General features: G+C 37.9%; 1 protein-coding gene across 10 annotated transcripts in view; it reads right to left on the reverse strand.

Annotated features, from left to right (window-relative positions):
- Positions 1 to 250: 250 nt before the first annotated feature.
- LOC106876006 (F-box/LRR-repeat protein 6) overlaps positions 251 to 23,840 on the reverse strand; it is a 336,390-nt gene continuing 312,800 nt past the window's right edge. For all 10 annotated transcript variants that reach the window (XM_052975599.2, XM_014924360.3, XM_014924365.3 and 7 more), the window contains 2 exons: positions 4,799 to 4,978; positions 251 to 1,197 (listed from right to left, as the gene is read on the reverse strand). In XM_052975599.2, coding sequence (XP_052831559.1) covers positions 1,026 to 1,197; positions 4,799 to 4,978 — 352 coding nt within the window. In that variant the 3' untranslated portion in view covers positions 251 to 1,025. The remainder of the gene's footprint in view (positions 1,198 to 4,798; positions 4,979 to 23,840) is intronic.

The raw sequence follows: 23,840 nt of genomic DNA on the forward strand, positions 1-23,840 counted from the left end.
GGCTATGGAGGTCCACCGGAATAAAATAGTAATCAAAGAGGTCCATAGATGAAATAATGGTCGAGACTCGCTGCTCTACACTGTCTCCACACTAATAAATATATTCTTTTCCTTGCCACTTCAATGCATGTCTCTGTATTTGTGGGTGTTTGTAATATTCACTTTTTTCCCGATAGCTTGCTAAAACAGTGATCAATAACGCAAACAGATGTGTACATATAGTTGACACACAGAAAAACGAAAATAAACATTTTGTTGTAAGAAAAATCATTTTGTATTTAATCAAAATATTGTTTTAGTAAAATTATTTGTTAAAAATCATCTGAAGTTTGGGTGTTTTTTTCTTTCATTTTTTTTTTTAAAGTTCGTTTTAACAATTAACAAAAAGTTAGTTTCTTTCTTATACGTGGAGAAAATTTTCGAAATAGTTATTAAAAGATGGCATGAAACTGCACAAGAAATGTTAATTTACCAGCAGAGTTTGTCCTTCATTAAATTAAATGACCTTGAAAATGTTTGACATGTTCTTCCTTGATAGGGATACAAATTTATGAAAATGCTGGCCATTTCGTCTCCACTGGAGTGAATTTAAGTCATGAGAGGGTCAAAAGCAACTGTTAAAGCAGTTTCTAAACAGAAAATTATTTCGTTTTTAAAAAAATTTTTTTAAATAAAATTTTGTTTTGTTTAGCAAACAATTATTGCTACATGGGTTTCTTAGAATTTCCATTAATCTTTCAAACTGCAAATCTCTTAAATTTGGAACAGTTTGAACCTGATATCAATAAACTGAAAAAACTAATGATGTTCAAATTCACTGATATAAAGGAAAGATCAGGAAACACAAAAGACTATAACAGAGCAGTGTATCTCTTAATATGTAATCAGTCCAAAGTTAGGTTACACACACACACACACACTAACACACAAGGAGTTGGTTTAAATAAATAAATAAATAAATAGATAAATAAATAGTTAAATAAATATATAAATAAATAAATAAACAGTCCAACAGTTCAAGAGATCTAGTTGAAGAGCAAGTCATTGTACTGACTAAGCAGACTAACAATGCTGGTGTTGTAGTTAATGGTCGTTCTCACAACTCTCTTCTTGTCAGCACGTTCAAAGTTTGATTTGACCATCTCGTAATATTCACCATCACTTAAAGTTATGGATCGAAGGTGTGGGCAACGCAGTCTGAAAAAGAGAGAAAAAGAGAGAGAGAGAGAGAGAGAGCATCCATGAATAAGACATTGGGAAATTTCCTTAACAATACATTCTTTATTTATTGAAGTTCAAGTTTGCTAGTACTATAATGATTTTTGCCAATATTCATATTAACCCTTTCGTTAATTAACATGCAAGTGGCTGAGTACTCCACAGACACTATTTTATTTGTTTCAGTCATTTGACTGTGGCCATGCTGGAGCACCGCCTTTAGTCGAACAAATCAACCCCAGGACTTATTCTTTGTAAGCCTAGTACTTATTCTAACAGTCTCTTTTGCCGAACTGCTAAGTTACGGGGGACATGAACATGCCAACAGTGGTTGTCAAGCAACAGTGAGGAGACACACAGTCACAGACACACACAGATGCACATGCACACACACACACACACACACACACAAACACACACAGACGCAGCACATGCACACACACACACACACACACACACACATACGACGGGCTTCTTTCAGTTTCTGTCTACCAGATGCACTCAAAAGGGTTTGGTCGACCAGAGGCTATACTAGAAGACACTTGCCCAAGGTGCCACGCAGTGGGACTGAACCTGGAACCATGTGACTGGTAAGCAAGCTACTTACCACCCAGCCACAGCCCTAATATATTTCTCAGGGAGATTCTGTATGACACAAAATGTGACAAGGTTGGCCCTTTTGGATCACAGGTACGACTCATTTTGGCCAGCTGAAAGGACTGGAGCAACGTGAAATAGAGTGTCCTGCTCAAGGACACAATGCACCACTGGGAATTGAACTCGCAATCACAAGATTATGAGCCAAATAACCTAACCACTAAGCCACATGCCTTTACTTTCTTATTAATATCCTCATCATCATCATCATCATCATCATCACATCAGCATCTATACAATGAATAACTATGGAGACTCTATGCAGTTGCTTGACATATGAGAAATAGCAGGCAAATCTCCTTCAGATCATACCCTAATAGATGGAAACTGAACAAAAGTCATCCTCTGTGTGTGTGTGTGTGTGCGTGTGTTTGTGTGTGTGCACGTGCGTGTGTCTTTGTGTGTGTGTGTCTTTGTGTGTGTGTGTGTGTGTGCGTGTGTGTATGCGCACATATGCATGTGTGTGTGTGTGCGTGTGCGTGTGTCTTTGTGTCTATGTTTGTCCCTCACCACTGCTTGACAACAGGTGTTGGTGTGTTACCACCCCCGTAACTTAGCAGTTCAGTAAAAGAAACTAACAGAATAAGTACTAGGTTTAAAAAAGTCCAGGGCTCAATTTGTTTGACTGGAAAAAAACCCTTCAAGGCTGCACCCCAGCATGGCCACAGTCAAATGACTGAAACAAGTAAAAGATAAAAGATAAAAAAAATTTTTTTTAATTAAAAACTGTTTCAATCAGTTTGATTTCTAATCAAAGATATCAATATGAAAAAAAAAAAACTCATTTCCAACAAAACAAGATTAATGGTTTAAAAAATGATATTCATAATCTTTGCAGTAATAATTTCCGCCAACATCCTAACTCTGCGCCGGTATGATAAGTGCCTCAAGTAGATCCTTTGAGGATCAAGACTCTTGCTCTCTGCTTAAGTACGGTCATTATAAGTGACCCATAGGCATATAAACATAATTGTAGATATGATAAACAAACAGAGACATATGTTATCACTACGAATTTGTTTTATAGTAAATGGTAAAATACTGTAGCATGACAGTTTGTGCAGCATGGTCCCAGAATAGACTCTGTTGGCACATCTGAGGAACCGGGCCAGAGAGCTATCGCCAAACGCCTCACTGGTTGCCTCTACAGCTGGCTAAAAGAAGAAAGAGAACAGCAGGGGCAAGAGGAGAGTGGTAATGAAAAAGAAAATAATAATCATCATCATCATCATCATCATCATCGTCGTCGTCGTTTAACGTCCGCTTTCCATGCTAGCATGGGTTGGACGATTTGACTGAGGACTGGTGAACTAGATGGCTACACCAGGCTCCTATCTGATTTGGCAGAGTTTCTACAGCTGGATGCCCTTCCTAATGCCAACCACTCCGAGAGTGTAGTGAGTGCTTTTACGTGCCACCGGCACGAAGGCCAGTCAGGTGGTACTGGCAACAGCCATACTCAAAATGGTGTATTTTATGTACCATTTGCTCAGGAGCCAGTCCAGCGACACTGGCAACGATCTCACTCAAATGTCTTTACATGTGCCACCAGCACTGAAATTATTGTATACAGTGCTCAGGTGCACTACAACTTGTCAAAAGTGCATATAAAGCATCTGCAGTATTGTACAAATGTCTGGAAAGTGAACAGTGTATGAGTCAGATACATGCTTGCATGTGTATGGAGGGAAGAAAATCAGGTGTAGTGTTGGCGAATCTCAGGAAGCATGGAAGTTTTGAAGAATGCAGTGCTCCAACAACTAGTTTGTTCCATACTTAGCGTGAAAAAGTGTTTCCGAAAGTCATGGAAGCTGTGCTGTTTTCTGACTTTGTAAACATGTCCACAGGTGTTAGACAGGTGGCGTTTGAAAAGGTGCTCAGAGTTATTTTAAGTAAGATGGTTAATAATTTTATAGTTAACTATGAAAGGAAGAACCATGTTCCAAATTTTGGTATTAGAGAGAATTTTAATGCAAAAACTGGTAGATACAGTCAGCTTCCAAATATATCATCTTCAAAATCATGAGTAAAAAAATACCCTATTGTACAAGTCAGGTATTTCTTAATGTTTGTTGTTGGCACTCCGTCGCTTACGACGTCGAGGGTTCCAGTTGATCCGATCAACGGAACAGCCTGCTCGTGAAATTAACGTGCAAGTGGCTGAGCACTCCACAGACACGTGTACCCTTAACGTAGTTCTCGGGGATATTCAGTGTGACACAGTGTGACAATGGCTGACCCTTTGAATTACAGGCACAACAGAAACAGGAAGTAAGAGTGAGAGAAAGTTGTGGTGGAAGAGTACAACAGGGGTCGCCACCCCCCACCCCCGCCGGAGCCTCATGGTGCTTTAGGTGTTTTCGCTCAATAAACACTCACAACGCCCGGTCTGGGGATCGAAACCGCGATCCTATGACTGCAAGTCCGCTGCCCTAACCACTGGGCCATTGCGCCTCCTCTTAATGTTTAACATTAAGAAATCAGAAATATAAAAGGAACCTCTACTGAAACATTAAAAAAAAAAAAAAAACATTGGATAAACTCTTAATGATGACCCGGACCAGCCAACCATTCAAGGAGACACTGAGGGTAGATCTGCTGCAACAAATTCAATCATAGACCGACTTCCAGCCAGAAAGTGCCAACAGAACTGATAGAAAATAAATTAAAGCAGTGCTCTCCAGCAGGGACATTGCTAGGTTCTAAAGTATTTTTTGAGGGGGAAATCACATAAAAAAAGGGTACCTGGACATATACCAAACAATTTTTAACTCATTGATTATAAATTTTACAAAAGGTGCCAATTTTGAAAAACGTGCTCAGTGGGGGTGGTCACTTTCGTTGCTCCTCTATTACTTACACCCTTGTTCTCCATTAACAGAATATATATATATAAAAAAGACGAATGAGATGCAGAACTTACCGAATATGATCCACAAATTTGTTACTTTTATCACTGAAGCGGATGGTGTCAGGATCCCACTGGATTTCCAGCCGATCCATATAAGCACAATGTTGAGCAAAGGCTTCTATTATTTGATCAATGTGCACACGGGTATTGATGCGCAGAAACCAACCATTTGCTGTTCCTAGTCGACAAATTCTGAATAAAAGAGGAAATACAATGAAATACAAAAATTATTTTATATGAGACTTCACTAATAAATAGACAAATGTTGAAAAAAAAAAACAGTGATTTTTAACTCACAGCATTCAATTATTAACCATAATTGGAATGAATAAATTAAGCATTTATGGAATTTTGATTTACTGTCGGGTGACTTATGGCCAACCCTGTATTTATGACAGAAATCATTATTATTAAAATAATAATGTGAAGTACAATGGAATGGTAGAAATAGCAGAGTGGCAGACTAAATTCTTTGCAATAATTAGTGAGAGCCTTTCTACCCTCTTGGTGTTGACTTAAGCTTTTATCAACACAGGGTCAAAAAAATTATTAAGATAAAGGTGCTGTGGGGAAATTCAGCCAGCACTGCTTCCTACCTATCCCTTAATATGTGGTCCAGTGCTGCTGTAAGAAATTATTGTTAGCCTTGATCAATAGCCAAGGGCTGAATTTTGGGATACAGTTATGCCACATTCCCATCAACATCCATTATTTGCTTATAAACCCTCAATTTGTTGCTGTTAAGCTTTAAAAGATAACAGTAGATTTATATATTTTGATAAATAATTAAATTACTATGTTATGCATCAATCATCTTAAACAGTTTGTTAAAAAGATTTCAAATGAAATAACATTTTTGTAAGAAAAATTATTTGTGAATAACAAAATTCATTTATGATTTCATTTACTAACTTCTATAGACATCTCTTTCTATCTGATATTACTCTGGTAACTGATTTTATATTTTTTCAATTGCTGACAATCATTGTTAAGGCCAAGGATAATTAACTGGTTTGATATTTATATTTCAACATATTTAAAAAAAACATCTTTATGTAATTTCAGTTTTTCTCTCATAAGAAAAAAAAAGAGAAAGGAGAGAGAAAGTGTGTGATAATGTGTGTGTGTGTGTGTGTGTGTGTGTGTGTGTGTGTGTGTGTGTGTGTGTGTGTGTGTGTGTGTGTGTGCAAGAGAGAGAGAGAGAGAAAGAGAAAGGTCTTAGTATATCAAAATGCTGAATAGCTACTGTTAAAAACATTCCCAGTACAAAGGGAGGCTACTGTTGATTGCACATTGGTTTCTTAACAGGCATTCAGTCACAAGTTTTAGTGAAGGACACGGTCGATTATATTGTGGTTATTACTTTAGTTTATCAGCCTCAGATGGATCAAAAACAAACAAAAGAAAGACAAAGATGACCTGGTGTTGGGTGAGAGTGGTCATATTCAAAGCATAAACGAGAGATCGAACATAACATCTTTGGCCCTGAATAAGCTACTACTCGTTTGATAAAGTGACCCAGCTTATTACGTATTTTACCCATGAGAATATATGACAACAACGATACTGCCAATGAAATCAAGCATCCATTATACCAGTGGTTTCCCCCATTGTAACAACTATTTACAACTGGGTGGATCAAGCCATAAAGACCGAAGAGAGGGTCTGATGCACATCGCTGGCCTGCTGACAAACTAGAAACTATCGGCCTTCTCGTTTATTCTTTTATTTGTTTCAGTCATTTGACTGCAGCCATGCTGGAGCACTGCCTTTAGTCAAACAAATCGACCCCAGGACTTGTTCTTTGTAAGCCAAATATTTAGTCACTTTTGCCGAACCACTAAGTTACGGGGATATAAACACACCGACATTGGTTGCCAAGCGATGGGGGGGGGGGGGGGGCAAACACGGATACACACACACAAACATATATATGAATGTATATATACGATGGGCTTCTTTGAGTTTCTATCTACCAAATCCACTCACAAGGCTTTGGTCAGCCCAAGGCTATAGTAGAAGGCACATGCCCAAGGTGCCATGCAGTGGGACTGAACCCAGAAGTATACGGTTGGTAAGCAAGCCACTTACCACACAGCCACTCCTCTGCCTAAGTAGACATCCTTCGATTGAAAAGAAAATCTCTGTTCATTCAGAACTTTACATTAAATTTTATCATTTTTTGTTTGAAGGATGTATACAGAATATTAATGAGTTTAAGAAGTTAAAAACTATATATAATAAATTCTCAAACGCAGGATAATGCTAATAATATAGCCTGAACAGGATAAGCTACCCCTATTTTGCAGAAAAAAGTGTAGGCGGCCAATATCCTGGTGTTTGAGAATCTAAAATCACTTCTTTAACTTTCTTAGACATCTCAACGCTCCTAAAAGCAAACTTCGTTTGTTTGTTGACGTTCATCGTAATTTGAATTTAATATATATAATAAGTGTATCTAAGTGATGGGTTACATATATTCAGGAATATTATATACTACAAAAGAACACACTTGCCCAAAGTGCTGCACAGTGAGATCAAATTCAGAACCAAGTGGTTCAAAAGTCAATTCTTTAATCACTTAACCAGATTTGCATCTATGAAGCAATTTAAATATGTTTTCCTTAATAATTGTGTCTGGGCATGTCATAACACAGATAAGTGAATTGTTTGAATACCAGACCACCAGCTGAGATATCATATTTTGTCATCGTTGTTACCTTAAATATGTGGCTGTGACATTTAACTCCCAATGGCTGAGTTCATCTAGCTCTAAGTTGTCATTGTTGTTTAGATTGAGGTTAGCTTTGGTGCAAATAGGTCAGTCATCAAAAGTATTCCAGCTGTGACCATCCTGTCCTTTTCTCTTTGCTTTTTAAGACATAATGTATCTTTTGTATCATTATACATTGTGCTTTTGGATCTTTTTTAAAACGGGGGCCACATTTTTCATTAACGAAACACTTTGAAACTTGGGACACTGGTAGAAGGTGTCATATAAAACATCTTTTTCTCTTAGTCTTCTTAAAAAAAAAAAGAAATCCATAAGTTATTCCATGTTGAAGTTGTCGTATTTCTGCAATTTCAACCAATCACTGACGTCCATTCAGCCGATATACATTAAGTGCCGACTACATAAACAAACGATTCTGAAACAATTAACCCTAACCCTAACCCTAACCCTAACCCTAGGGTTAGGGTTAGGGTTAAAGCAAATTTAAAATGAAAAAAGCAAATAAAACGAAGGTATGGAGATTAAATACGCTTTACATCGCTTAATCAGCCAAAGGGGTAAATGTAAACAACTGAATACTTGTCAGTGATTGGTTGAAATTATCGAAATAAGACAATTTTTTACATGAAATAAATTCGAATACAAAAATATTTTTCTGTTCTATAACACAAAATAGATAAGTATACGAAGTTTGAAAGTCTTTCCGTACCAAAAACAGTACGTAAAACATTAATGAAAAATGTGGCCCCCGTTTTAAAATAGATCCGTGCTTTTTTCTTTTATGCTGACAGGGTGTGTTTCTTCTCTTTTTTTCAGGGTGTTTAGGCTACAGAGTGGCCTAATCTATCAGATTACATGACCATTCAGAGGCCTTCTTAATTGTTCTTATGAAACTTCGACACAACTAAGATAGTTCACTGCTTCAAGAATTGACAGTGGAAATGAATAATAATAATAATAATAATAATAATAATGATGATGATGATGATGATGATGATGATGATGATGATGATGATGATGATGATGATGATGATGAATAATGATAATAATAATAATAATAATAATAATAATAATAATAATAATAATAAAATCCAACAGGATTGCGACCATGAGATAGAGAACAGGAAGCCAGATATGGTCTTAATTGAGAAAGAAAACAAACTGTGCTGGATCATAGATATAGCATACCCAGCTGACAACAAGGTATACAATAAGGAAGAAAGAAAAGTCGATAGATATAACAGGTTAGCTTGGGAAGTTAAGCGGTTGTGGTCGATGAAAAAGGTAGCAGTCGTACCAATAATTGTCAGAGCCCTGGGAACAGTGAGTAAAAATTTTGAGAAGTACATGGAACAAATAGGGTGGGGCACTTGCTCAAATACTCCGGAAGGTGCTCGAAAAATAAGAGGTGTTACCTTAGTTCACTGGTAGTGAACAGCTGACACCGTAGTACATCTCCAGCGTTAGAAGCTGTGCAAAGACAATGATAATAATAATAATAATAATCCTTCCTACAATAGGCACAAGGCCTGAAATTTGAGGAGGATGGATGTAAGTGGATCACATCGACCCCAGTACTTGACTGATACTTAAGTTATTGACCCCTAAAGGATGAAAGGCACAGTCGACCTCAGCAGAATTTGAACTCAGAACATAGTCACAGGCAAAATGCCGCTGAGCATTTTGCTAACAATTGAGCTAACGATTCTGCCAGCTCATAATAATCCTTTTCTACTATAGACACAAGGCCTGAAATTCTTGGGGAGGGGACTAGTCGATTACATTGACCCCAGTATTTTATTGGTACTTAATTTATCGACCCCGAAAGGATGAAAGGCAAAGTCGACATCAGCAGAATTTGAACTCAGAATGTAGCGACAGGCGAAATACTGCTAAGCATTCTGCCAGCTCGCCATCTTAATAAAAATAAAAAAAACTTATTCTTTTTACTAGAGACACAAAGCCTGGAATTTGTGGGGAGGGGGCTAGTAGATAACATTGACCCCCCCACCCAGTGCTCAAGTGGCACTTATTTTAATGACCCTGAAAAGATTGGATTAGATTGTGTTGCCAATGTTCATCCTACCGCAGGACGAAGGCCTCACCATGTTCTCCCCCACCATGTTCTCCTCCACCAACCACAGTCTGATGTGCAGGCCATGAATTTGAGCTTGTGGTTATACTGGTTTGATGAAACAGTTTGGCAGAGGAGTGAAGTTTTTATACTCTCACCCTGGCGTAGTTAAATTGATTACACCCTTCCCCAGTACATAACTGGTACTTATTTTATCGACCCTGAAAGGATGAAAAGCAAAGTCAACCTCAGCGGAATTTGAACTCAACACTTCAAGCTAAGAAGAAAAAGAATTATAATCTAAGGGAAGTAACTCATTATGTTCTACCAATTAGTAGAAATAATCAACATCTTAATAACGTCGCATATGAATTACGGGAAGTATTCAAATACTTCTTACCTATTTTCATATATCCCACATTTATATAACTCGTTCACAGTTATTCTGAACTTAGACACACATCGTTGCTCATATATATCCCTGGCTAATGAACGAAAATGTCGGTTACGACGACGAGGGTTCCAGTTGATCCGATCAACGGAACAGCCTGCTCGTGAAATTAACGTGCAAGTGGCTGAGCACTCCACAGACACGCGTACCCTTAACGTAGTTCATTTTTGTTAGCTGAGTCGATTGGAACAATGTGAAATAAAGTGTCTTGCTCAAGGACACAATGCGTCGCCAGGAATTGAAATCACGACCTTATATATATATATACATATAAGAGGGATGACCACTAAGTGGACATCCATTATGCTAGAAGAAGACCACCTGATCTGACCACGAAGAAAAGATTGTTCTCAGGACCATAGGTGGTCTTCTTCTAGCATAATGGACGTCCACTTAGTGGTCATCCCTCTTACATGTATGTAATATAATTTTTCTGTATCTTCAGATTTTTCAGTATGCTAGGCCACTGGTTTTAAATTAATGTTAATTAAATGAATACTCAATTTTCACCCTTATTATTTAAATTGACAGTATATATATATATATATATGTGTGTGTGTGTGTGTATGTATATATGTATATATATATATATATATATATATATATATATATATATATATAAATATATATATATATATATATATATATATATATATATTCACTATATGTAGATGTATCTTGAGTAAGTATGAAGTGAAATGGACAAAATTGACCTTTCATATCCAGAATGGATAAACCACAAAATCCAACTTGCTGCAGATTCAATCTTTCTTGAGCTTTTCGCTTAAGAATAATCCACCCAACAAAAACGACAATTAGTTTTGCTGGGAGACGACTACAATCAGTCACTAGTTTACTTAAGTATTTCTTATTTTTCTTATTTTTTTTTTTTTTGCCCACAAGGGGCTACACACAGAGGGGACAAACAAGGACGGACAAATGGATTAAGTCGATTACATCGACTCCAGTGCATAACTGGTACTTAATTTATCGACCCCAAAAGGAGGAAAAGTAAAGTCGACCTCGGTGGAATTTGAACTCAGAACGTAACGGCAGATGAAATACCGGTAAGCATTTCGACCGGCGTGCTAACATTACTTCCAGCTCGACGCCTTTCTTAAGTGTTTGTGCATGTGTGTGCGGTTACTTGCATGCATGCATACATACATACATACATACCCTGTCGTTGATGTTGAAATTCCAATGAGGGAATCTTGGATCTAGGTTAGAAACCGGTTCATTCTCTTTTGGCAAGAAATCTTGAAATAAACTGAATAGTGACATACGTATACACACACACACACACACACACATATATATATATATATATATATATATATACGTGTGTGTGTGTGCAATACCAATTGCACTAAACAATAGGCGAGAGAGAAGCAGTCAAACCAAAATTATAATTTTCAATGGAATGCAGTTTTACTGCGCTTTGATTCAAAGTAGACAAAATAATGAATACCAAAATTTTTTAATGACACCATTAAAATCTTTATATGCTATTTTAATTATGCTATTACAATTAAATCTCATAACCAAACAAGTAACTTTCTATGTTTAGTTCAAAATCATACAAAAAAAAAAGTACACAACAAAAAACCCAGAAACAGGCGAAGGAACAATAAGCAATGTGTATTAGTTTGACATTCAGGAAGAATGGAAGAATGCTTCGACATTTCGAGCCTAAGTTTTTCTGTTTTTTATATTGTTTGCTCGACCAACTAGAAACAGCAGTCGAAATCTCCTTCCATTCGCATCCGACCATCTTAAGAAAGGAAAATGGATAAGGTAATCCAAGATGTCCAATGCTAGAAAAAAGACAAATGATCAAAGCATTGAAAGCCTTTGGTCATAGGTCTGTCCTATTACGGATGACACAGGGCGAAAAAAACAACATATTAATTTCTTTTACTAAAGGCATATGGTCCAAAATTTTGGGGAAGTGTATTAGTCGAATACATTGCCCCCAGTGCTCAACTGGTACTTATCTTATCGACCCCAAAAGGATGAATGGCAAAGTCCACCGCGGAATTTGAAATCAAAACGTAAATACAAGCGAAATGTCACTAATTTGTGTAGCACGCTAACAATTCTACCAGCTCACCTTTCTAACAACATTAATATCTTTCGTTTACTGCCTACCTCACTGGTGTCTTTTATTTATGTTTCTAGTCTGTGATAATTGTTCAAAATAACTTTCAAAAACTATAATGGCGTATAGATACAGTTACAGTTTTATTTCTAAAGAGTGATAATATTAATTTTTCATTAGTTTATAGAAATTGTTACATAACGACATTTCATTGCAATAGAATCATATACGAAGCCGTTTAGACGCATAGAGTTATTTCCCTTGTCTCATAAACCTTGTCAATTTATCAATTTTTATGCGAATATCAACTCTTCCGTGTTTTTTGAGATCTTTATTAGCGTTATCATGGTAGATAATTGAATAAACTTGAATTGTCTCAAAACAAACTTCAGTTTTGAATATAACTAATTAAATCTTGAGCTAGAGAAAGAGCCTCTTTTCAAATCACATACAAACATGTACACATGTTCATCTTTAAATCACAAACGATACATTCGTCTTAGATACACTGTACCTTGGAGAAAAAAATAAACAGACGCTATGCTCACAAAACATGTATTTTATCATATATCGTATCAATCGAGGTTCACAAAAATAACAACCATATTTACTCATGTATAAGTCGAACTATTTTATAATTGATTTTTAACGGAAAAAAAACTTGGCCCTGCTAAATCTATCAAAGCTAAAACTTGTACCAAGATTTAACGCTAAATTAAGGGTGTGACACATATACGAGTAAATGTTGTAATTTGTACATCATGGGGTGCTAGTTTACCACATTTACATAACACACATACACACGCACACCAAAGAAAAAGATGGATTACACAGACACATGGGATGGAGAGTCATTGAAGAGGTCGCAGGACGTGTGACAAATGATTGAAGACAAAGGACACTAAAATAAGAACAATAATAAAGCTGAAGAGAAGAATGAATATACAGTGCATGTGTTTATTTGGCCAAAGAAAAAAATGACTGTCCCAAAATATATTAAAATATTCCATTTAATACTTTACGTACAGAAGGGTGTTCAATTTTTTTGACTTATTGACATCAAGACAATAAATCACTGGTGACCTTAGTATGGAAAGCTAAAAACCCATTGGGTACTTTGCATGGAACATTTTAAAAACAATGTATTTTAAGAAACTAAAAACGAATTAAAAAAAAAATACACCTGCCTTGAGTAATTAGACCAGGACTTATTCAGTGGCATTTGAACAAATGAGAATATAGGACTTCTCTGTGAAGATAACATGAGTCTGTTGTAGTGTTAATGACCCAGCTTCCATTGACACACATTTTCAGTTGAGTGAACTGAAGCAACATGAAATGAAGTCTCACTCAGGGACACAATGTACCACTCAGCCTGAGAATTGAACCCATGGCCTAGCAATTGTGAACCCAACACCCACACCAAAATACCAAACACTATCATAGACTGTTGCTTCCCTTATAAGTGAATAGTTTTTGAGAAATGATATTTTATGATGAGACCTAACAGGAACATATAAAGATAATTTTGATGAGTAAATTATGTTTGGTTAAATAAGTAATGAGTAATATCTAAAAAGACTTAATGAAATTTATGTAAAACAAAATTACAACACAGTTTTCAACGGGATTAAGCATGAGCATGTATTTTCTAATGCCTTAAACTATATTTCCAAAAATCCACAATGCACATAAGAGGAGAGAGATACATATGAGAATCACTATTCTATACACATTTTATTCAAGGATAACATCAAGTGAACAGTTCTGAAAATCTGAACATTTATGTAATCTGAAAGAATCAACTTCTTATAGTTGTTTTTTACTCCTTTGTGTAAACCTTTCAAGCATTAAGTGGGAGTTGAGCTTTTTCAGTTGGATTATCATTATTATTATTATTATTATTGTTCAGTAGTTTTATTTTTATAACGTGCTTTCACTTCACTACCGAGCGCAGCTCTGTGCGCCTTGGGTATGTGCTGTGGTTTGCTGTGGTGCTCTTATGTTTACTGTATTGAAAGTGTTTTGCGTAGAATGTGTGCAGTGCCCAGTAGTGCAATTTTCTGTATGTTATATATATTTGTAAGTCCTGGTGTTTTTATTATGTATTTGTCTGAATATTTTTTATTATACCTAAGGCACCTACTATGATAGGAATTGTTTCTGTTTTTAGATTCCACATTCGAGTTATCTCTATTTCCAGGTCTTTGTATTTTGAAAGTTTTTCCATTTCTTTTAGAGAAACGTTGTCATCTGCTGGTATTGATACATCAATTAGAAAGCATTTTTTTTCTTCATGATCTTTGACAACTATATCTGGTCTATTTGCCTTAATTTCTCTATCTGTGTGTATTGGCATATCCCAGAGTATGGTTGCTTTATTATTATTATTATTATTAATGATCCTTTCTACTGGAAGCACAAGGTCTCAAATTTGGGGGAAGGAAAGGATGAAAGGCAAAGTCAACACTGTTATAGAATTCAGAAATTACTAGTCACTCATACTAAAATATTTATAACGTTAAGAGAAAATGATGTCTTAATAGAAAGGTTGTACTGTTACAAAAATAATAGTTCTAAATTTATACATTGCTTCTTTTACCCAACACCTTCAAAGCAAAACTAATTTGTAGAAAATATCCTTAAAAAAAGAGAGAAAGTGGGAAGAGAAGAGAAAGAAAAGTCTAGGAATTTTCTTCCCATCTGACTCATTACATTCACTTGTAACTAACCTGAAATCAACAAAGTGTAACTGTAGATAAATGGCAATGTTAATGTGAGACAACTAAAGCCATTTTCTGCTTCACTAGTTTTGTTTTGTTGTTAGTTATTTTCTTTTTAAGGTGAGGTTAAATGTTGCAATCTCCTAAATACAAAATTGCTCCCATTCTTCTCTAATAAATCTGATATCCTATTTTTAGAAACATCCCATATTAATACTTGTCAAATTAAATTACGTTTAGAAGAATTCTTGGGGAAGATGATGTGTAAAAAAAAAAATTCATTGAGAAGCAAAAATGTATACATTCTAGGATTTTGAGAAACATCCTGAGCAGTTGATGAAATAACAATCCCAGTTACTATCATTAAATATAGGTATGGATATGAATTCCATTCCATCACCATCATATTCATACGTTTCCATGCTGGCATGGGTTGGATGGTTCATTAGGAGCTGGGAAGCTGGAAGGCTGTAACAGGCACCAGTCATCTGTTTTGGCATTGTTTCTATGGCTGAATGTCCTTCCTAACAACAACCTCTTTACAGTGTATAGTAATTTGAACTTAGAACGTAGCAGCAGACGAAATACCGCTAAGTATTTCGCCCAGCGTGCTAACGTTTCTGCCAGCTCGCTGCCTTGTGGAATTTGAACTCAGAATGTAGCAGTAGACGAAATACCACTAAGCATTTCACCTGGCGTGCTAAAGATTCTGCCAGCTCGCCACTATATCTAGAGCCAAAATATTGGCTAAAATACAGAGCTAAAATACTCTATTCACCCTGAGTTTAATGCATAACAACTTTACTATAATAAGAGCAGAAATTAATATTATCAAATAATATCAATTTCAACCAGTGGTCAGCAAACTTAAAAATGTCCGAGGGACGTGAATTCTATTTGAGAACACAGATGTAGTGGTAAGACGGTTTGACATCTATTTTTAGCATACAAGGGATCCACGTAGTGATCTCTCATATTGTTTCTATTTAACTTTACTATACTTGACCAGTATTTCCGAAGTAGCCAGTTATCTTACTATCAAATGGTGTCTTAACTTTAGCCTTTAAAATATCAGTTATCAGAACAATGAAATATGCAATCATTTCTTCTGCTTTTCTTTTCTTTTTTTCTGTTTTCCTTTTCTTTCTTTCTTTTTTTTTATATATATATATATTGTTGATTATTACAATTGGTTCATTGAGATTATTACTTGATATGAAGGATTTAATAATGATTGTTCAACATTAGTCAATGAGATCAAAGTCAAGATAATAAAAATGATAATGATAATGATAATAATAATAATAACAATAATAATAATAATAATGATGATGATGATGATGACGATGATGACGATGATGACGATGATGATGAGAAGGAGGAGGAGGAAGAGAAGAAGGAGAAGAAGAAACAACAAGCAGGAGGGGAGGGGAGGAGGTAGAGAAGAAGGAGAATAGGAATTATTTCTGATTCTGGTACAAGGCCAACAGTTTTGAGGGTAGGAGGCAAACCAATTACATTGACCCCAGAACTCGACTGTAACCTAATTTTGTTAACACTGAAAAGATAAAAAGCAATGATAACCTTGACAGATTTTGAAATCAGAACATAATGATAATGATAATAACAACAACAACAACAACAATAATAATAATAATAATGCAGTACCAAGCAGTGGCTCTCATGGCTTCTGATCTTAATTGATTGGAAGCGTTATCATGTACATCGTTTTGTCTTGGTACAAAAGATGGTCTACAGCAAATATTCTGCTTAATAGCACAGATTTGCTTGTCAGTTGTTTGACCTTAACCAGTTGAGCATGTCCCTTGGTGGCTGACGATATGTGCATCTCTGTTCACGTGCAGAAGTAGTGGGGGAGCATCATAGCCATGTGTTGAGAGGAATTCTTTGGGGTTTGAATTATTCAACTTTGGAAACATGGGTGTTTCGTTCAGTATCCTTAAACAAACTTTATTCAGGGACCTTTTGAGTGGGATAGGCTACTCAACCTGAAGAAAATTCTAACTGGCCCCCACCTGCAAGGATGCACTGTTTATCTTGATATGAGATCACCATGTCATGCACATATGGTTGTGATGCATGTACCTGGTGCATATCATCATCATCATCGTCATCGTTTAACGTCCGCTTTCCATGCTAGCATGGGTTGGACGATTTGACTGAGGACTGGTGAAACCGGATGGCAACACCAGGCTCCAATCTAATTTGGCAGAGTTTCTACAGCTGGATGCCCTTCCTAACGCCAACCACTCAGAGAGTGTAGTGGGTGCTTTTACGTGTCACCCGCACGAAAACAGCCACGCTCGAAATGGTGTCTTTTATGTGCCACCCGCACAAGCCAGTCCAGGGGCACTGGCAACGATCTCACTCGAAAATCCTACGGGAGCCAGTCAGGCGGTACTGGCAACGGCCACGCTCAAAATGGTGCATCTCATGTGCCACCCGCACAAGAGCCAGTCCAGGGGCACTGGCAACGATCTTACTTGGCTTGCCGGGTCTTCTCACGCACAGCACATTTCCAAAGGTCTCGGTCAGTAGTCATCGCCTCGGTGAGGCCCAATGTACGAAGGTCTTGCCTCACCACCTCAGCCCAGGTCTTCCTGGGCCTACCTCTTCCACGGGTTCCCTCAACTGTTAGGGTGTGGCACTTTTTTACGCAGCTATCCTCATCCATTCTCACCACATGTCCATACCAGCGCAATCGTCTCTCTTGCACACCACAACTGATGCTTCTAATGTTCAGCTTTTCTCTCAAGATACTTACACTCTGACGGGTATTCACATTGACATTACACATCCAATGGAGCATACTGGCTTCATTCCTTGCGAGCTTACGTATGTCCTCAGCAGTTACAGCCCATGTTTCACTGCCATGTAGCATGGCTGTTCGTACGCATGCGTCATACAGTCTGCCTTTTACTCTGAGTGAGAGTCCCTTTGTCGCCAGCAGGGGTAAGAGCTCTCTAAACTTTGCCCAGGCTATTCTTATTCTAGCAGCTACACTTTCAGCGCACCCACCCCCACTACTAACTTGGTCGCCTAGATAGCGGAAGCTATCGACTACCTCTAGTTTTTCACCCTGGAATGAGATAGAAGTTGTTTCCTGTTTGTTTACAGTCTTTATTGCACCTGAACATCTGCCACAAACAAAAACTAACTTGCTAGTTAACCTGCCTTTGATGTTGCTGCACCTCTAATGTGTCCATAGCTTGCACCGGGTACATCTTATAGAGTTACTACCTACTCCTTTTCTACATACTGAGCAGGGCCATCTACCTGAAGGGGTTTGTGTTTTATCTACCTTCCTACTTATTAGGATTTTGGTTTTAGCTGGGTTGACTCTAAGGCCCTTCAATTCTAGACCTTGCTTCCACGCCTCAAACTTCTCCTCTAGTTCTGATAGTGACTCCGCAATTAGGGCAAGGTCATCAGCATAGAGGAGCTCCCAGGGGCAACCTGTCTTGAACTCCTCTGTGATTGCCTGGAGGACTATGATAAATAAGAGGGGGCTGAGGACGGAACCTTGGTGGACCCCTACCTCTACCCGGAATTCATTGCTGTACTCATTTCCAACCCTCACCTTACTGGCAGCATCTCTGTACATGGCTCGCACAGCTCTCACTAACCATTCTTCTATCCCAAGTTTCCTCATTGACCACCAGATAGGGGATCGGGGGACCCTGTCAAAGGCTTTCTCCATGTCAACGAAAGCCAGGTACAGAGGTTTATCCTTAGCTAGGTATTTCTCCTGCAGCTGTCTCACTAGAAATAAGGCATCAGTAGTGCTTTTACCTGGCACAAACCCAAACTGCATCTCATCTAAATTGATTCGCTCCCTAATTAGTTGGGCTGTATTAAAAAGGCAGACTGTATGACGCATGCGTACGAACAACCATGCTACATGGCAGTGAAACATGGGCTGTAACTGCTGAGGACATACGTAAGCTCGCAAGGAATGAAGCCAGTATGCTCCGTTGGATGTGTAATGTCAATGTGAATACCCGTCAGAGTGTAAGTATCTTGAGAGAAAAGCTGAACATTAGAAGCATCAGTTGTGGCGTGCAAGAGAGACGATTGCGCTGGTATGGACATGTGGTGAGAATGGAGGAGGATAGCTGCGTGAAAAAGTGCCACACCCTAACAGTTGAGGGAACCCGTGGAAGAGGTAGGCCCAGGAAGACCTGGGCTGAGGTGGTGAGGCAAGACCTTCGTACATTGGGCCTCACCGAGGCGATGACTACGGACCGAGACCTTTGGAAATGGGCTGTGCGTGAGAAGACCCGGCAAGCCAAGTAAGATCGTTGCCAGTGCCCCTGGACTGGTTCTTGTGCGGGTGGCACATGAGATGCACCATTTTGAGCGTGGCCGTTGCCAGTACCGCCTGACTGGCTCCTGTAGGATTTTCGAGCGAGATCGTTGCCAGTGCCCCTGGACTGGCTTGTGCGGGTGGCACATAAAAGACACCATTTCGAGCGTGGCCGTTTTCGTGCGGGTGACACGTAAAAGCACCCACTACACTCTCTGAGTGGTTGGCGTTAGGAAGGGCATCCAGCTGTAGAAACTCTGCCAAATCAGACTGGAGCCTGGTGTTGCCATCCGGTTTCACCAGTCCTCAGTCAAATCGTCCAACCCATGCTAGCATGGAAAGCGGACGTTAAACGATGATGATGATGATGATGATGACCCTCTCTGTAACTTTCATAACCTGATCTAACAGCTTGATGCCTGATGGGCCGGGGGCTTTCCCGGTCTTCATACTCTTAATTGCTTTATCTACCCCGGTACTATCAACTCGGATAGCTGGTCCCTCTATTGGGTCGACATATGGCAGGCTCTCTTCCTCCCATTCATTCTCTTTATTAAGCAATCTATCGTAGTGGCATCTCCAGACCTCTTTCTTTGCATCCTCATTTAGTGCAAGCGTACCATCATCCATGCGAACACATTTCTCTCCTACAACATCACTATTCTCTCTCCTACACTGTCTTGCAACACGAAATACCTCGAGTCTTTGGTCCTCACGGCGCAGAACATTGGCAAATCTTTTCTTATCTGCTTCCCCTCTGGCTAAATAAACCTGTCGCATAGCCTCCCTTCTGGCACATTGGTACAATTCCCTGCTACCACCGTTCTTCCAGTCCTTCCAAGCCTGTTTCTTTTATCTAATAGCCCTGTCTACCTCCTTGTTCCACCACCACGTTACTCTGGGTCGGGAGGGGACCTTACACCACCCACAAATCTGGTCGGTGGCTTTCAACAAGTTGTACCATCAGCGAGGAGATAGGGCTCTTGATCGTAGATTTTAAATATTTGAGAGACAACAATGCATAAATCGTAATTTTTAAAGGAGCAATGAAATCTAGGTGAATAGAATATATACGTAGCATGAATTTAGGAAGCTTAGAAAATGAATAAGTATGAATTTAAGACAAAAACTGAATTCAATTGAATTTCATGGAGAGAAACAAGATAAATAATAGAGGGCAGACTAAAGCGCAAAGGGTATGAGATGTTTGAGGCCGTAAATAAATAAAAATCTCTATCTTATCTGCATCTTGGAGACTTCGTCGTAGTATGTCAGCGGAGAAGAGATTGAGATAATTTAGAATGGATTTCTCATTTATATATACCCAGAACCTGAAAACCTTAAGGAAAAAAAATATATATATATATATATATATATATATATATATATACGACGGGCTTCTTTCAGTTTCCATCTACCAAATCCACTCACAAGGCTTTGGTCAGCCCGAGGCTATAGTAGAAGACACTTGCTCTAGGTGCCATGCAGTGGGACTGAACCCGGAACAAAGTGGTTGGTAAGCAAGCTGCTTACCACACAGCCACTCCTACGCCTATGTTAAGCATTTCCTTCAGAGCGCTAACAATTCTGCCAGCTCACCACCTTCAATAATAATAATAATAATCCTTTCTACTATAGGCACATGGCCTGAATTTTGTGGGGAGGGGGACAATTGATCACATCGACTCCATTACTCAACTGGTACTTAATTAATTAATTTTTTTTTTCCTGCTCTGGACACAAAGCCTGAAATTTTGGGGAGGGGACCAGTCGATTAGATCAACCCCAGTACGCAACAAGTACATACTTTATTGACCCCGAAAGGATGAAAGGCAAAGCTCACCTCGGCAGAATTTGAACTCAGAACATAGCGACGAGCGAAATACTGCTAAGCATTTAGCCCTGTGTGATAACGTGTCTGTTGTAATCTCACCACATTCAATAATAAGAATAATAATAATAATAATAATAATAATAATAATAATAATAATAATAATAAATGCAAAAAATTTAGTGAAAGCATCTCAAGTATTTGAAAATATGTTTTGATATATAGATATGTAGATAATGTCTTAAGCTATATAAGTATTCAACTTACAAAGAATATATATTGTGGTAAGAATTTTGCGTCCCCACCGCATGGTTTTGGGTTCAGTCCTAAAGCATGGCACTTCGGGCAAGTGTCTTCTACTATAGCCCTAGGCTGAACATAGCCTTGTGTAGATGGAACCTGAAGGAAGCTGTTTGTATATATATGTGCATGTGTGTGTGTGTACGTGTGTGTGTGTGTGTGTACGTGTGTGTGTGTGTGTGTGTGTACGTGTGTGTGTGTGTGTGTTTGTCCCCACCCCCACCCCATTGCTTAACAACTATTTCTTAACTCTTTATTGCCCACAGGGGACTAAACATAGAGGGGACAAACAAGGACGGACAAACAGATTAAGTCGCTTATATATCGACCCCAGTGCATAACTGGTACTTATTTAATCAACCCCGAAAGGATGAAAGGCAAAGTCGACCTCAGCGGAATTTGAACTCAGAACGTAGCGGCAGACGAAATAACACTAAGCATTTCGCCTGGTGTGCTAACGTTTCTGCCAGCTCACCGCCTTAACAACTAGTTTTGGTGTGTATACACACACACGTGTACGCACGCACACACACACACACATACGTTGTATTTTGAATTTGGTTTGCAAGATCCTCGATGTGAATTCATGTGTTGAAAGAAATCTTGTTGTGTCTGGGGAGGATCATTAAGCATTCATATGGCTAAGACGTTAAGGCGTATTATGGAGTAAGAAGAACGCACATATGATAGGAAAGAATAACAGGAAGAAAGTTGCAGGCATTTCAGTTATTGAAATTATTGAATAATTGAAAAAACCAACAATTTGCTTCCTGTTATACTTCCATGAAATATATATGTGTGTATGTGTGTGTGTGTGTGCATGTTTGTGTGTGGGTTTTTGTATGTAATACATATATGTGTGTATATATTTATATACACATGCATATATAAATATATATATATATATATACACACACATATATGTGCGTATATATACTTATATATACATACACTCACACATACATATATATATATGTATGTATATGTATATGTGTGTATATATACATACACACACACACATGCATGCATATATATATTTTTTTATATTCTGTGTTTGAAAAGGCCCAGTTTTCTCCAGGCTTCTGACTAACATTAGGAATTCACAGATATAAGAAATCAGTGCCAATGAAATGAAAAACAGCTCAACTAGGAGGGAACCAAGCCCAAATTGGTAGCATAGCTCCCTGGGAAATTATTACTTGTCCAAACATTCACCAACACTATCACACACACACACACACACACACACACACACACACAGAGTCACTTGTTGTATGAACCAAAATGGCTTGTAGACTTAGTGCTTACTTTCACATTCAGTAACATGAAGAATACAAAAATATGAACCTAAATCAAGTTTAGTTAAGAAAGATGCCAAAATCTGATATTTCTAAAGGCAGTATTTTTAAAGATCATGTAGCAGATTTGAAACCAAATCACCAAATTGCAGAGTTAAAGTCACAGCTTAGCCACAACCACTTCACGTGATCAGCCGACTAACTGACCAATCAACACTGAGCCATCATGTGACACTACTTTCTAGAATCTTCTGGAATGTCTTCTCACAAGGCTTATTAAACAGATGAGTTTTGGCACTAAATTTCAGTTGGAAATTGCCACCATGAAAGCCACATTCTCATTTTCCAGCATTAATAGTTGTTTTTAACAACTTTTTATTCAACCAATCGCAGCTACAGTTTTGCAGTCATGAATTTAGCCTGATATTTCTCCAGTCGTGACAGCATTTTCACAGAGCCTTACTAACCAACAATTTTGTCATAACAACAGAATTGTTTTATCCAGTGTGTATATTTTGTTGTTTGTATTATTAATTGAAGACCAACCTGAGAAAGTTTTTGAATAAAAGTTCTGTTAATTGTTCACAAGTGTTGTGCATTATTTATACACAGCCAAAACCCAACTTTACCATCAGCGCCTCCATATCATTCATCTGATGACCTACGTGACAAATGGTAACCCCTCATGACAATTAGTAACCCCTCGTGATAATTGGTGACCCCTCATGACAATCTCATACCATTTCTGATAATTAAATATACTGAGCTGATAAAGGTGTTTCAACTATTACAAATAGCAGCTAAATCTCCTGCAAATCACACCCTAGTGTCTTATAAAAAAGAAGGACTCACTGAAAAAATGTAGTCCTTGATACATAAAAAAACTGTGGTGTTTGTGATGGTCATGGTTGGAATGTCTTTATTCAGCAATCTAGGCGGACAAGAGCTAGGTAATAACAACAGTCAGGTTAATTACAGGTATGTGATCCACTGACCAGCCTATATCCAGAGGCAAAAAGGAAATGCCTGATATAGAATTGAACTTGTGACCTGTATATTTGTAGTGCAATTAGATTTATCTCCTGAATTATTTCACTTGTACACCCAATATACACATTTTACACACTAATGTCTTGTAGGTACACAGTATTTCATTACACAACCATAACATCTTCATAAGTCAATATCGTGTTCTACTGTGTTAGAGAGGAGTCT

This window comes from Octopus bimaculoides, chromosome 2 (genome assembly GCF_046866305.1).
Source record: "Octopus bimaculoides isolate indiv1 chromosome 2, ASM4686630v1, whole genome shotgun sequence".
Lineage (NCBI taxonomy): Eukaryota > Metazoa > Mollusca > Cephalopoda > Octopoda > Octopodidae > Octopus > Octopus bimaculoides.